The sequence below is a fragment of the Passer domesticus genome, chromosome 1 (assembly GCF_036417665.1).
Source record: "Passer domesticus isolate bPasDom1 chromosome 1, bPasDom1.hap1, whole genome shotgun sequence".
NCBI classification, from domain to species: domain Eukaryota; kingdom Metazoa; phylum Chordata; class Aves; order Passeriformes; family Passeridae; genus Passer; species Passer domesticus.
The window spans coordinates 153,726,885-153,741,050 of record NC_087474.1 but is presented as its reverse complement, the minus strand read 5'-3'; the positions used below and the strand labels follow the sequence as shown (position 1 = coordinate 153,741,050).

Below are 14,166 nucleotides of genomic sequence, written 5' to 3'. Positions count from 1 at the left end.
AATGTGTCATTGGGCTGAACTAGAAATGGTTATGGTAACTCTAAAAGGTGCTGAAGAGAGGTGCATGAGAAAGGGCTTTTAAAGTGCACTTCAGAGCAAAAGAAGGGTAAAATTTGGATAATGAAGAAAGACTGAAGTTATTTTAGAACCAAAAACAGGGGTGAAATACCTGACAGCTGGGAGTCATTAAAAAAGCCAAATCCTGTGCAACAGGGGTCAGCATCACACCAACGCTCACACTCAAAAAACCTGGGAAAGGGAAAACATTATCCATGGCATCATTAGACACTGAGAACCTGTAGAGATGCCTTTCACAATAAGGATGAAGAACCAGTATACACACACACTTCCATACATTTTCCATATGTAATTATGCTTAGTATACTCCTACATGTATTAATTTAGATTATTATTTTGATATCCGCCCTAAAAATATCAGTCTAAATTGATTTGGTGTATCATTGCTAAGAGATTTAACAGGCAAACTAGTAAATAGTAGCATTATAAGTAGCAATTTTCATGTCTATAATTAATAATTATATAGATTATTTATAACTCAATTATAAATCTTTAAGCCACATATTATCTTTTCTGCATTAAACACTCTCAAACAATGCAATTCTTGGATCAATATTTCTGATTTCCTTTATCTGCATAACAACAGCCTTGGAATTACAGACATGGTTAAAATTCCAAGGAGAACAAAGGAACAGTCATGTCCTACCCATCTGAAACAGCTTTTCTGCTCATGTCAGTCTTATTCCTCACTGAGATTTCTGTTACTTTCTGGAATGGTACACGTGTGTAGAAGCTCTTCACAGAACTTTTAAGAGTGACTAGAAGGAAGAAGAAAAACAAAATTGGAATAATCAGTTTAACTTTGTCATATACTGGCCAAGTAATGAAATGGTAGAGGTCCAGTCTGTGCTTTTATGCTGGGCCCTCGTTGATGAAAAGATAATTTTATGCTATCACAGAAAATTTTGATTGTTAAATCTGAAGATGAATAAAAATTCACTAAGTGAAGGCTCTGGAAGCTTAGCAAATTACATCAACAAGGAAAGACTTCCAGCCAGGACTTTTGTTTCTGAGACCTATGTTGATGCTACTTCTTCCACAAGGCTTTAAACTGGGATACAGCTCCAGATTAGAAGATTCCAGTGTGCTCGTGCATTATTCAGCCCATGCTGCCCTTTGGGCTCCCCAAAATGACAGGATTAAATAGCTCAGTTCTGTGGACCTTTACATTTTTCACAGCAAAATTACATGTTCCTGTTCAGTGAAAACAGGCTTGTTTGTCCAGCTTCCTTTCATGTGCCCTATGAGAAAAACATTGAACTTCCCAAGTATCCAAAGAGCAAAGGTTAAAATTCACATTTATAGCTCTGCATTTGCTAAAAAATACTTAAAGCAAAATAAAAATTATACTCAGTGCTTTCAATTTTTGCATTATTTAGCTACTGTAGAAATTTTAATGGTAGATTGTGACATTCCAATTCCAAGGGCTAAAAACTGATATACAAATTTGAGATCCACTTGGCCTCTCTGACTTGGGAATGGCTGAGGTGGACAGTAAAATTCATGGTTAATTCTTTCCATTCTGAACTGAAAATGAAAAATCATATCCCAGCCAGCCTGATCTTCCCCTGCACCATCACATCCCAAGACTCATTTATACATGCAGACTTTTTATCTCAGAACCAAGAGCCAAAACACTGGCTTGCATTGCCAGGGTTAGAGCAGACATTACACATCCAAATACCAAAACTTACCTATTTTATGGTACAGTGTCTGTGGTTGCCAGGGTAGCACAGTTGCACAGTTTCCTGGGATTTGGCTGATGCTGCTGTCACAAATCTGTGTCTCTGGGTAGAGGGTACACACAAAGTATTGGTCTGTGGCCCTTTGCAGATCTGCCATTCGACAGAACTCTTCCTCTTGGGCACAGCCTAGGAAGCAAAGCCATGAACAGTTACACCCATGAGGGCTCCTTTCCCTCTCTGCTCCCTTTCATGTTCTCAGAGCAAAGCTATCCATCAGCAAACAACTAAAAGCGAGAATTTCAATATTATCCTACCAATCTGCAAATTAATTAATTTAATTAATTTAAAGTGCAAGAGAAAGAGGGACACATTCTGGCCCCAGTGGCACTTAAGAGCAGGTTTACCTGGAGAGCAGAGTAAAGGAGCTCCAGCACAGCTAATTGGGAAGATAAGCTCCCCAGCTGTGACAAGAATTACTTCAGTGTATTGGTCTCTCTTTAATATTTTAATCCATAAATATCTCTTTCTTTTTTAGTAAATCTGACGTACAAATTGTATAATGATAAGAGAACTCTGCATCAGCCATAAAAAGGACAAAAAGGTCTACAATGTTTTAATAAGTTTTTACAAAAAATATTTCTGAAACATTCAAACATGACACAAAATGAAACATAACTTTCATAGAATCAGCTATTCAAGACATTTGCTCATAGCAATTTGTTCTGAAGTTTGTCCCGGGGTAACAGCACACCTTCAGAAAAGAACCAAAGATGTCAAATCCATTTCTTAATTGCCAGTCAATAGCTCCTGTAAACATGTGTGTCCATGCTTAATTTTAAATAGGAATAGCTCTACTGACTTCTTACAGTGATGTGTGTGCACTTCAGTACTCTCAGTTCTGACTTCCTCGTAGAGCTAGAAATTCTTCTCCATTTACTGCATTAAAATGTAATTTATCACTAACCCAAATTATCTCAATTTTACTTTCTTTTACCAGTATTCCACCTCCCTATTTGGAGTGGTACACTTCCAGAACAGCAGGGCATTGCCCAAGCTGTACCTTTGACTCCTCTTGCCTGTGACAGGGGCACCCTGATGTGAATTATGGGCACTCTTTCTGACATGGCAGGCAAAGACTGTAAGGAATAAACAGGTGGCCCCATTGGTAATTTCCATGAAAATTTTAGGAGTTGTCTACAAAAAAAATCTCAAAGTCTAAAGTTTTTACTCATCATTATTATAACAGTTGTTAAAAGATTTTAGTTAGTTATTATCCCCTACAGAATAACAGTCTCCATGATGCCTTACGTGTGAGACACCAAAGCAGAGCTTCCTCAGCTGAGTACTTCTGCCTGAAGACCCAGTACTGCTGGTAAGGGAGAGAGTAGTTCTGGTCACTTTGTATCTGGCTGTTGTCCATTAGGTAGAAAAGATCCTTTGTGGAATCTGAGATACAAACAAACAAAGAAACCCACAAAAATTAACTATGCTCTGGAATGCATTAAATTTATTTATATATAAAATTCTGCCTTTCTCAGTAAAACAGCTGCAATAATTTTGTAGGGATAGAATACACCAAAGCCTGCTTTTAATAACAGAATTGTCAACCCACAGTGACTCTCCTGTAGGCAGTGCCTCCTCACTGAGCTGCACTGCACAAAATAGCACTGCCAGACTATTTCCAACATCCAAAAACTAGACGAAAATTCATGCTCCTAGAAATTAGTTTGCTCTACTCTGTCATGTGACACAATATCCTAAGAGTGAAGTATGAGGATTTAAAGGATGTTTGTAATTCCTTAATTGATGTAGTTTTGTTAATTCAAAATAGAGCAGCTTCCTTATATTCCCTTGAGAAGTTTTTACACATCTCAGTTTTAAGTTTTCTTGACAAGCTTGCTACCTACTTCAGTCATTTAAGCTCATTTCTCTGAATTTATGCTCCCACAGACCACATTAAATAACTCATTTCTGTCACCTGCCTGTGACCTTTAGACATGTATGCAGTTGATTTATATCTCCTGAGCTCCCTCTGAAACAATAAATCACAGCTATTTTCTTTTTCCCAAACTCATCCCCTTAAATAAGGGTCCAGTAATAAAAGAAATGGACACTCTTCACTGATCTCTTACAAATTTCTTCATAAACACTTTTTATTTACCAAATGTCATCAGCAGGTCTCATCCCCAGTTCCAACATTGTGAAACATTGTATTACTTAACCTTGGATGCAGTGAAATAATCAGACCATAATGAAAACAAGAAGTAAAGAAATGCTGATGATTCTGTCAAGTGCTGAAGCACCTACTGACATGCTGAAAATGTAGCTTTGAATTTTCTATCAGAAATTAGAAAAGATATGTTACCCTGTTTGTTACAAATGAATATCAAGTGATAATAGCTCTGTAGATATTTTCCCACATGTATTCATGACTTCCTAAAAAAGATTACCTATAATTCCTGCTACCTCTCAAGTCATAACTTCAACCTTCAGTTTCTCTTGAACAGCTGGTGCCAAGACTAAGATTTAGGGATGGAGGTAAAAACAGCATTCCTTGCATAACTGCAGGTTTTAATGATATCATCAGCCCCAGCAGGTAAAGGAAGAACCCTGAGGGCTGCACTCATGCCTTGGCAGGTAAATACAAGATAATTTCAACCACCATAGTAACTGCATTTTTCTCTCTCTCTTTTTAAGTCTAGACTTTAAAATACCCCTAACTGTAGCAGCTCTGCTAGGTAAATGGGCATTTTTAGTTTTTTAATTATTTTAGCTTATTTTCCTTTCAAATACCATAAGAAATTCACTTCCTTTTAGGACTTTGCACATATTAATATGCTCAGACATTCATCAGGACTCCTCAGCAAAGATTACAATTCAATAAAAATGAATTAAGGTGCTTTCAGCAAACTCCACTGCTCATTTTCTCTTAGGACTATGGTGCTGAAGGTCCAAATGAACTCCAGCGACTTCCTACAAATTATTTGGACCTATGCATGACTTCATATAACAAAGAGCAAACCCTGGAATAACAAAGGAGCTAAGAGAAGTTCACAGGTCCCTCACTGTCATCATGCATGGAAGAAACACTTGTGATTGCATTTCATGCTGGGTTTCTCTATGCTCTGCATGTACAATCATACTGCCAGTAGCAGTAAAGATGCCCAGGTACCCAGTCCGAGGATTTCATTCCCGGGTTTATGTGAAATTTTTTTCTCAGCCAAATAATATTTCCTGTGCCTCTTCAGCTCAGTAAGTGTGAAAGAACAGGTCTCACACTGAACATTTTAATACCCTAATTTCCAGCCTGTCCTGGCAAGGAAAGAATCATAAAGCCATAAAACATCTTTCTCAAAACCTGTGTCAGGCATCCTGTTTCAGGGAAATCCTTTGGACTTTACAATACCTCTACCATAATGAACATATATAAAGCAATATATTATATTTTCTGGATAAATTCTGCACCCCCTCTCTGCTTTCTTCTGTTGCCTGCTCTGTCTGCTATTGCTCTAATACCTGATAACACCAGATCATCCTTTGTCTCCAAAGCAGCAGCCTCACACAAAGAGGTTTTCATCCGGGTGGCCATATCAGAGTCTGGAATGAAAAAGGAATCAAAGACCAGAGTAATTCCCTTTATCTTTCTTTCACAAGACAAAGTAATCCTCAGTTCCCAAAACTGAACAAATATATAAAGTGCACCACTTAGGAAAATTCCTTTGGTAGTTCTTCCAAATGTTGAATCAAGACTAAGTAAAACCTGTATCTCTGTATAGCTCTAGGGAACACCTAAACCAAGATGCCTTGTTTGGATGACAAAAGTAAATGCCATATCCACAGTCACTCTGCATTCAGCCCTCTGAAGGCTTTGTGCACTTATAAAGCACAAATTACTATTACAAATCATTTGTGCAAGTCCTGCCATGTACATGGTGAGGTTCAGAAAGAAAAAAATACAATTATTCTGCTAATAAACATTGTAAAAAACATCTAAAAACCCATGTAATTAGGCATAAACTGCCAAATTATTATGGTACTTGGAGACTGAGGGGGCAAAGGCACGTGTCTTCATGATATCATTTCCAAGGGTATTAAAAGTTATAAATTATGTTCTTAGACACAAGATTTACCCAAATTTCATTAAACTGGCAGTAGAAGAATTACTCCAAATCATACATCCCTGCCAATAGGCTTCTGAATTGTGTCCTAATTTGGATAGCATGAAATGAAGCGACAATGACATTTCCATTATAGACGTGACATCTGCCACCCCCTACAGTTCATCATAAGTTTTTGTGAGAAATTCTGAAAGGTAACTTACCTCTCCACAGGTAAATTTCCTGAAAGCTAGTGAAATTTCTTTCTGCCTCATCCATCAACTGAGAAGCTAATAAAGAAAAAATTGTTAGAACAGCTGTTTGAATTAACCATGTTTTTCAATGCTCATAAATTGCATAGAAAACACATGACTAAACTATGCATCACCTTCATTACAAAACAAAAGGCTAAGGAAGAAGGTCCCAGGTGTCATGGGCCTAGTCTGGGTCCAGAGTGCCAAACTTTACTCAATTTCCTATCATTGCTTTTACCATGTAGGTCTGGGCATCTCCCTTTTTATCTTTGTTCCAGACTTAACCTTTCTTTCAGATTATTGGCTTGGATCTGCCTGAATTAACTGCTGTAGGTATTACAGAGTGACATATTAAACAGAGTCTCAATTTTCATTAATATTCATGTGGCAAAATGTGAGAGGTCCATCTATCCAGCAACACATCCAGCCAGAGAATTCTTATTCTCTTGTGATATGGATTTAATTGAAAAAAAGCATTGGAGTACAAGGGCAGGCTGGTGAATAACACAGTGTCTATACAACAATTAAGGAGAACTGATGTAAATTGAGGTAATTCACTTACTTCCACTGAACACTTGTCCTCCCAGGGTGAAGGAAAACTTCTTCTCCTTTTCATCATAGCTCACACCTCTGCACATCTCCCCCATGGCTGAGGCGGGTGTTGGACTCCAGCCTTTGGCATTGCAGATCAGCACGTCTGGGGAGCTCAGCAAACTGCACAGAATGGTACCTGGGGCCAGGAGAAGACACAGCTGCATCACTGCACTAAGGCTTTGCACCTACTCAAGCCCCCCAGTACTTTCTCTAAGTTCCAGCTGAACTTGAGTCACTGAGAGAGATATCCTTCAGCATTACTGCCAAAAAACCCCAAAACTAAACTAAATAAGCAAATGAGATTCATATGTTCAAATCTGAGTGCTAAGGTTAGCTACTCATACCCAAACTAAACATTTGTAGCCTGTTTTGCAGGGAGTTCAGGCACATACTATTATCACCTAATAAAATATTACTCTTATCTGATAATACCCAACAATGTTCTCAGCACTTCATAGCACCACAGAGACACATCCCATCCTTTGATGGTCTTAAAATCTCACGTTCTGAACAAAACAAAACAAAACAAAAAAAAAAAAAAAAAAAAAAAAAAAAAAAAAAAGCACTTATATACTTTTACTGCAATGTTTTCCTGATCTGGTGCCTGATTTCAGTCATCCCAGGCCTGAGTCTCCCCCAGCACTGTGATGTGAGTTGGGGGACCAGAGTGCTTAAGGCCACATGTTCTGACATCAATCTGTTACCATAACTTCTAGACAATACTCAGTTCTTGCTTTGCACTTGGTGTCACAGCTCAGGCATTTCTAAGGTTTTACAATGCCCTCTCTAGTTTGTTCTTATGGAGTGGGTACATGAGATATTGAATATGTTACATTTTCCATCTTTTTTCTTTCTTTTTAAGCAAAATGCCAGTCCAAGTAATGTATTTACCTGTATAACTGATCCAAATAGTCACCCCAGCCAAAGAGATATTCACCTTCTACACTCAAAAGTTGAGAGAACCCAAAATGTGATTGTAAATGTACAGAGAAATGGACAATTTACAATATCATCTAGAATACCGTGATGCAAAAAAGAAAAAAAAAAAAAGAGATGCCAAAATAGAGAATAATTTTCTGGAAATATTTTCTTGAAAACTTTCACAGATAATTTGTGACAGATTTTCACAGATTTTCTTAAATCTAGAATCAGTTTCAACTCCAAACTGGAGAAGTGCTTGTCACATATCAGCCACTAGCACATGCCTGGATTTCACAGAATCATAGAATATCCTGAGTTGGAAGAGACCTACAAGAATCATCAAGTCCAACTCCTAGCTGTTGATAGAGCTTGTCTTCAAATCCTTGAGGCACGTAATTTAAAACTTCACATTTCCCACAAGAAATGCATTTCCAGGAGGAAAGTCAATACTATGTGAGCTTGAAACTAAACTGCAAAAAGTCAGCACTGGCATAAAGTGCTTGAACTTGTTAGCAAAAATCTGGTTGTGCCAAATTCCCACCTCTGCCAGACTCCATCCATCCCACTGCCACTTGTTCTCCTAGACCGACATCCAGACCTGGGAGATTTTAGCATTTCTGCAGGCAATAATCTAACATAATTCTCCTATGCATCCTTTTTTCCTGCTCTTAAAAGGAAGCTGATTTTCACCACAAGAACTCTTTCTGGAGGCACCATCTTAGTTCCTGCATCAGCTGAAGGCACCAACTTTTGCCTACCAAGCTGTGCTATGTATGGACAATTTGTCTCATCCAGATGGAGATGTCACACACACAGAGAACAGGCTCAGCTGGAAGAACCCACAAGGATCCCTGAGTCCAAGTCCTGGCCCTGCACAGTCACACCATGTTCCCAAGAGCATTGCCCAAACACTGCTGGAACCCTTCAAAATGCCCATTTTGTTCCAAGAGCAGATTGCTATGTCAGGTCTTGGGCATTACTCAAACCTTCACAACACCAAAGGAAAGTCAGTGGTGTGGAGACAAGCTGCTCACAGAGGTATGAGGCAAAGGTGGGTGTACTGTGTCCAGCAATGACTTGTACCCATTTAGCATTGGTTTCCTGCTGCAGGACTCTGTCCTGGGCAGGCAGGCAGTACCTGCATCCAGCAGGAGCTGGCTCAGGATGAAGCCATCACAGCAGGAGTCCCGGCTGCACTCCTGCCTGCAGAGCAGCCCAGCATCAGTCTGGGATGTGCCGGCTGCTGGGAGCACCAGGGAGCGGTACACGCCGGACAGAACGTTCTGGAAGCCAGTCCTCTCAAAGGCCTTCACTCCAGAGGAGCTGAATTCCTGTCCTGGGGAGACACAAAGGGAAAGGAGCTCAAGGGGAGCTCAAGGAATGTTTCTGAATTGCCTGCAGACTGGAGCTGGTTGAAAGTTTTCTGATCAAAACTCAGTTTTAAAAGTCCATTTCTGTATTTTGAGTTTCAGAAGCAAGATAAAATTATCAAATGATGTGGTGCCTTCATTCTTGAGTAACTGGTTGTAATGCACTGCCACCAAAGAGCTCCTAAACTGATCTATGCAGTAAGGTTAGCAATATTCCACCTTCAAGCACTCAGTTACACTGTTAGTAACTCCCAGATAAAAATTAAACTAATTTATCTCATTTAAAAAGTAAAATGTGCCATTTGTCCAGCAAAACTGCATCTGCAATTAAGATTTCTATTTACTAGGAGGGCATGATTCATAGAATCTTGGATCTAGAAAACTAGAATAGATCTTTTATTTAAAATATTATACCAATCACAACAAGCTCAGGGGACTTGATTTATTTCCAGGTAAGACTTAGATCTTTTATTTTTTGTTAATATTAATAAATAGTGCCTCAGAGGATTGGATAGAAGTACAAAGAACATGGTAAAACCAGAGAGTTTTGAGTCAAACCCTGCAGCATTTGGTTATCTTGTTTCCAGTTTGGCATGACACTTAAAGCTGGACACACAATGGATGTGGTGCTATCAGCCACACTCAGGCCATAAATAAATAAGTAAATAAATAAAGTTTGTCTCATGCATTCATTAGTTCAGCTGAAATGTTTTGGGATTAATGGAGAACACTTTACTTCTTGGCTGGTATATTACTATAACAATTCACAATCAAAAGTAAAGTGAAATTAAATTATGTACAGGCTGGTCATTAATAATGCCTTATATATTCAAATAACAAACTGCTTAGTTAAGAGAAATAACAGAACAGAATAGGAAAATACATTGGATAGATTTTGAGTTTTTATGGGACTACTTGCTGGCAAAAAATCATCAATATGGCTCACAAAAGTATTCCTAATTTATAGGGAGTAAGATATGAAAGAAAGATTTGCTAAAGCTTCTGGACTGTCACTAAATGTTGAGCTCTTTAAAGTATTGTGTCTTCTTAAACAAAGATGCTCCTAAATTTAGTCATGAGCCTCTACAGAAGTAACTACCAGCTTGGACACAGAGTCAGATTTAGGTGAGGGATTCACATCTGGTACCTCTCTTCAAAAAGACCATCAGTGCATCTCCCCCTGGGCTCCTGACACGCAGCAAGCAGCTGAGGCCACTGATGCCAGTGGCAGAAGGGTTCCCCAAGACACCTTGCACCTGAGACAGAAAACAGGCAAGAAATATAAATAGAACCTAATGGATTTCCTCTCCTCAAATAAATTTTCTTTATTAAGAAACTCATGGGGGGGTAATGAGCAACACAAAGGTTAACACAGCACAACTCTACATTTTTTATTCTTTCTCATACAGACAATTTTTACACTATCAAACTGAGATCTCAGCTCCTCAATGCCACATTGCTGTTTAAAGTAGTGAATAGGAAAATAGTACAGTGATAAAGAGAACACAAACCTGGGCTAGAGGAAGGGACTCAGAAAGTAGGATTGTTTCAGGTGACCTGATTACCAACCTGGCCACTTCTAGTTTGGTCTATCCAGATCAACACTCTTTTAAAACCAACCTGATATCCTATCTGCAGGTGCTCAGCACATTTTAGGGACAGCAGTGCTGTGTGATGTTTCAAACACTGAGGTATTCAGATGTCATTTTGGAAACATCTGGGTGCTGCCTCTTTACCAGCTTGCAGGGATTTACCACTGCCATAGGGACAAGCAATGTCCAAGGGCTCAGGAGACAGCCTGCCTTTCTTCTGTGATTTTGTCTACTTACATTGAACACACAGCACTGTGATAAACATGTATTTGTAAATATGATCACTCTTACCAATCCAGAGGTGGTGCAGTTGAAGTTGGCTTCAGCAGCACTGTATAATTCACAGAGCACTTCAGTACCAGCAGGAGTTACTGCTGCAAAGCCACAGGCATCTTCCCTCTCACAGCCTGAAAAATGAAGGAAATGTTAGGTTTACCAGCAAAATGGTTGCTACAAATTCCACTGCTTACTGCCACTTATTTAGATTTCTGTATGTTTGTCAGACATTAATTTAGTTAGCCAAATGAACTTCAGTACTCAACTATTTTAGTAGAGAGTTAAGGCTTTTAAATTGAATTAAATTAATGCAGAAAGTTGTTCATCACCTGATGATATAAACAGCTGAAATGGGTCAGACCACACACCCAAATACTTAAAGACTGCTGGATAATTTTGCCTGAGGCAGGACTCTCATGAACCACTTTGCCAGCACCTCACATCTGCCTGATACAGTAACCCCATGGCAAGGATGTTGGGACAAATATCAGTGAGAGGAAGGAGGGAAATACCAAATTTCAAATTCTTCTAACATGCTGGGCTGCCCCTGCAGCAACCCCCTGGCCACTGTAAGGGAGAAAGAGCAATCCCTTCCAGATTTAGGGAAAGATCCTTCTGCCCTTACACATTCACCATTAACTTACTCCCATAGCTCTGCTCCTAGCCCAGGTGAAACACTTTCCAAATCTTTAGTATAAAATCAACCAACTTAGATCAAAACATCAGCTGAAATGCAAGCTGAGCTATCTGACCTTACAGGGACTTTGGGAGGGAACGATTAACCTTCATCTCTCAATGAGAATTTCAGCAGTGATATTTTGTAGTTGTGCTACCATTTATTTACATAACTTATAAAGAAAACACAGCTATGAGAGAGATGGAACCAGATTGGTTGGCAAAGGGGCATGATTTGCTCCCCAGGTTTGTTCTCAGGTTCTCTCAGCTCAGTGTCTTGCTTTTGAAGATCTCCATTTTCAGGGGAAGGTGCAAGAACTCCTACAGTATACAGCAAGGATGAGCTTGTGCAGGAAAATCATTCTAGAAACAAAAGGCTTCACATATTCAGCTCTTAGCATGAGAGGTGATTGCTTCAACTAGACTATGGCATGTGACACAAAGCCACTGATTTGTCAGAATTTTGGACATATGTGTTACTACAGAGAGCTTTTACTTTGAACAGATCCCTCTGCCTCCTTTCACAGCCTGAGCTTTAGGAGACACAAGGTGGGACTGACTCAAAGCACCGGAAAGCAGTGTGGTGATTCCTCTGGGTTCTATGTGGTTCTGAACCAACTGAAACCAGCTGCAATATAGTATATAAACTGCAAGATTTGGCAGAGGAATATCTCTGAACTCCTTATAATGCCCTTCTGATGTAAGCAAGGATGATTATTCCTATTTTATGTGCCAATCAGGTAATTTGTGAAGAAGTAAAAACTGGCTTTTCATATGTTCTGAACACCTAATTCTTCTTTTATCTGCACAGTCTGATGAATGTTTCCTGGTTTAAATCTCAGTTCTCATTCGTATTGCAAACTACATCAACTGGCTTTAAAGTCAGATGACTCGTCTGAAGTAGTATGTAAAGTGAAAAGACTTCTTTCTGAAAGAAACATCAACCTCTTCCCTGAACCAAGGTCACCAAAAGTTGTAAATATCTTGCAGTGAATTGGTGACAAACTGCAGAACATATATTTCATCCAGGAACTTAACTATAAACTCACATGAAAATATTATTTTCCACACTTATTAGTGTTGCCTCTACAGCTTTTCTCAGTTTTCTCACCTGAAATGCACTGAAAATATGTACTTTGCAGGTCTCCCCCAAATGACTGAGACTGAAGAATTTGAGCTTCTTCTGACCCATAAATCAGGTTGGAGGCAGGAACTCTTTCAAATTTTCTGAGCACTAAAACAAAGACAACAAAAAATCCCAACCAAGTAGTATTATCAGTTCCCATGCTACAAACAGACAAAGACTTTAGGTAGAAATTAAGCTTGAAGAATTCTGTGGGAAAAGAGCTTTGCTCATTAAATGATGTACCACAACCTCACAGATAATGCAGGAGACAGCTGCTGTGAGGGTAGAATTTCTGCTTTGAAATAAAAAGTGTCACAAGATGTTTTAAAAAACAGTTAGCCAGGAGTGGGCTGGGATTTTACTTTCCAGTGAGGCTTCTCTTGCAGCAGCAGACCTGCCATCTCTCATTACTTGTTCATGGCATTGAACCAACTATTGAGTCAAAGTGGGAACCAACTTTCTCCAAATCAGTCACAGAAAAAAGAGACAGTTCCAACAGCACTTGGTTAGACAGGAAATCCAGAAACACAGCCTGATCTCCACTGTGGCAAACAGTAAAGGTAAGAAGATTTTCAGAAAGCTGGGAAAAGCAGGCCTCAGGAACAGAAAGAGCAGAGAAATTAGAACTAGCTGCAGCTGCAAAGTTTGGAAGTAGAAAAAGTTACAATAGTATAGCAAGCAAGGACATGAGACAATAGCTTGAGTTTTAGGCTTGGCTAAGATAGACCGTAAGACTGCAGAAAAATATGCTTAGCAAGACAGCAGAAGGTTTTAAGCTTAGTAATTAAATATTGTGTATTGTTAATAAAAAGAAGACAAGCAAACGTGTGAAGCAGGTGTACATGTGCTTTTAGTGATTGGCTAGAACAACTGTCTCTAAGCTTTAGCAATATGCTATTGGCTAGAAAGTTTTTAAAATGCTCTGTAACAAAGAAACCTTTAGCTGTCGCTAGCAGTAAGTGAGCTTTGTCATCTTTCTATTGTCTCAACTGTGTAATGAGGATGATGCTGCAATAAAAGCTCAAGGAATGCATTCCAGCAATCCTGTTCCATTTGTGAAAAGAAAAAAGTTCCCAACACATCCACTGACTCCAGCCCCAAGGCTATATCCAAGCTAGTATGTCCAACATGCTGCTTTATTACTGCTCCATTCCACTTTCACACCTCACTGTCACTTTTCTGATCCAACCCTTTCATCTGCTCCTTTGGCACTGGACCTGCCTGTGTGAGGAGTCTGCCAAGCAGCTCTGTTCACACACTGGGAAAAGCTCCTGTGGTTTGGAGATGCAAACCCCAAAAGATACTAAATGGGGTGAGGAATCTAATCCAGACTCCAGAGGAGCCTGTAATCTGTGCCCTGCAGAGGATTACAGGCTGGTGAGAGAACACCCAGTGCCACCACCACCCTTCTGAGGTTGCTACCACCTGTGTTACCAGGGGGCTGGGCACAGTGTGCCCACAGGGCGATGTTCCACTATATTTAAGTGACCACAGCACA

General features: G+C 39.4%; 1 protein-coding gene across 1 annotated transcript in view; it reads right to left on the bottom strand.

Moving 5' to 3' along the window:
• The window catches only part of TG (thyroglobulin), a 146,838-nt gene that overhangs the window by 90,990 nt on the left and 41,682 nt on the right, over positions 1-14,166 (bottom strand). Inside the window, exons 23-33 of the mRNA XM_064397698.1 lie at positions 12,654-12,776; positions 10,883-10,998; positions 10,147-10,255; positions 8,768-8,965; positions 6,677-6,844; positions 6,085-6,150; positions 5,280-5,360; positions 3,072-3,209; positions 1,773-1,949; positions 725-836; positions 170-249 (exon numbers count right to left, since the gene is read on the bottom strand). Of these exons, the coding sequence (XP_064253768.1) occupies positions 170-249; positions 725-836; positions 1,773-1,949; positions 3,072-3,209; positions 5,280-5,360; positions 6,085-6,150; positions 6,677-6,844; positions 8,768-8,965; positions 10,147-10,255; positions 10,883-10,998; positions 12,654-12,776 (1,368 nt within the window). The remainder of the gene's footprint in view (positions 1-169; positions 250-724; positions 837-1,772; positions 1,950-3,071; positions 3,210-5,279; positions 5,361-6,084; positions 6,151-6,676; positions 6,845-8,767; positions 8,966-10,146; positions 10,256-10,882; positions 10,999-12,653; positions 12,777-14,166) is intronic.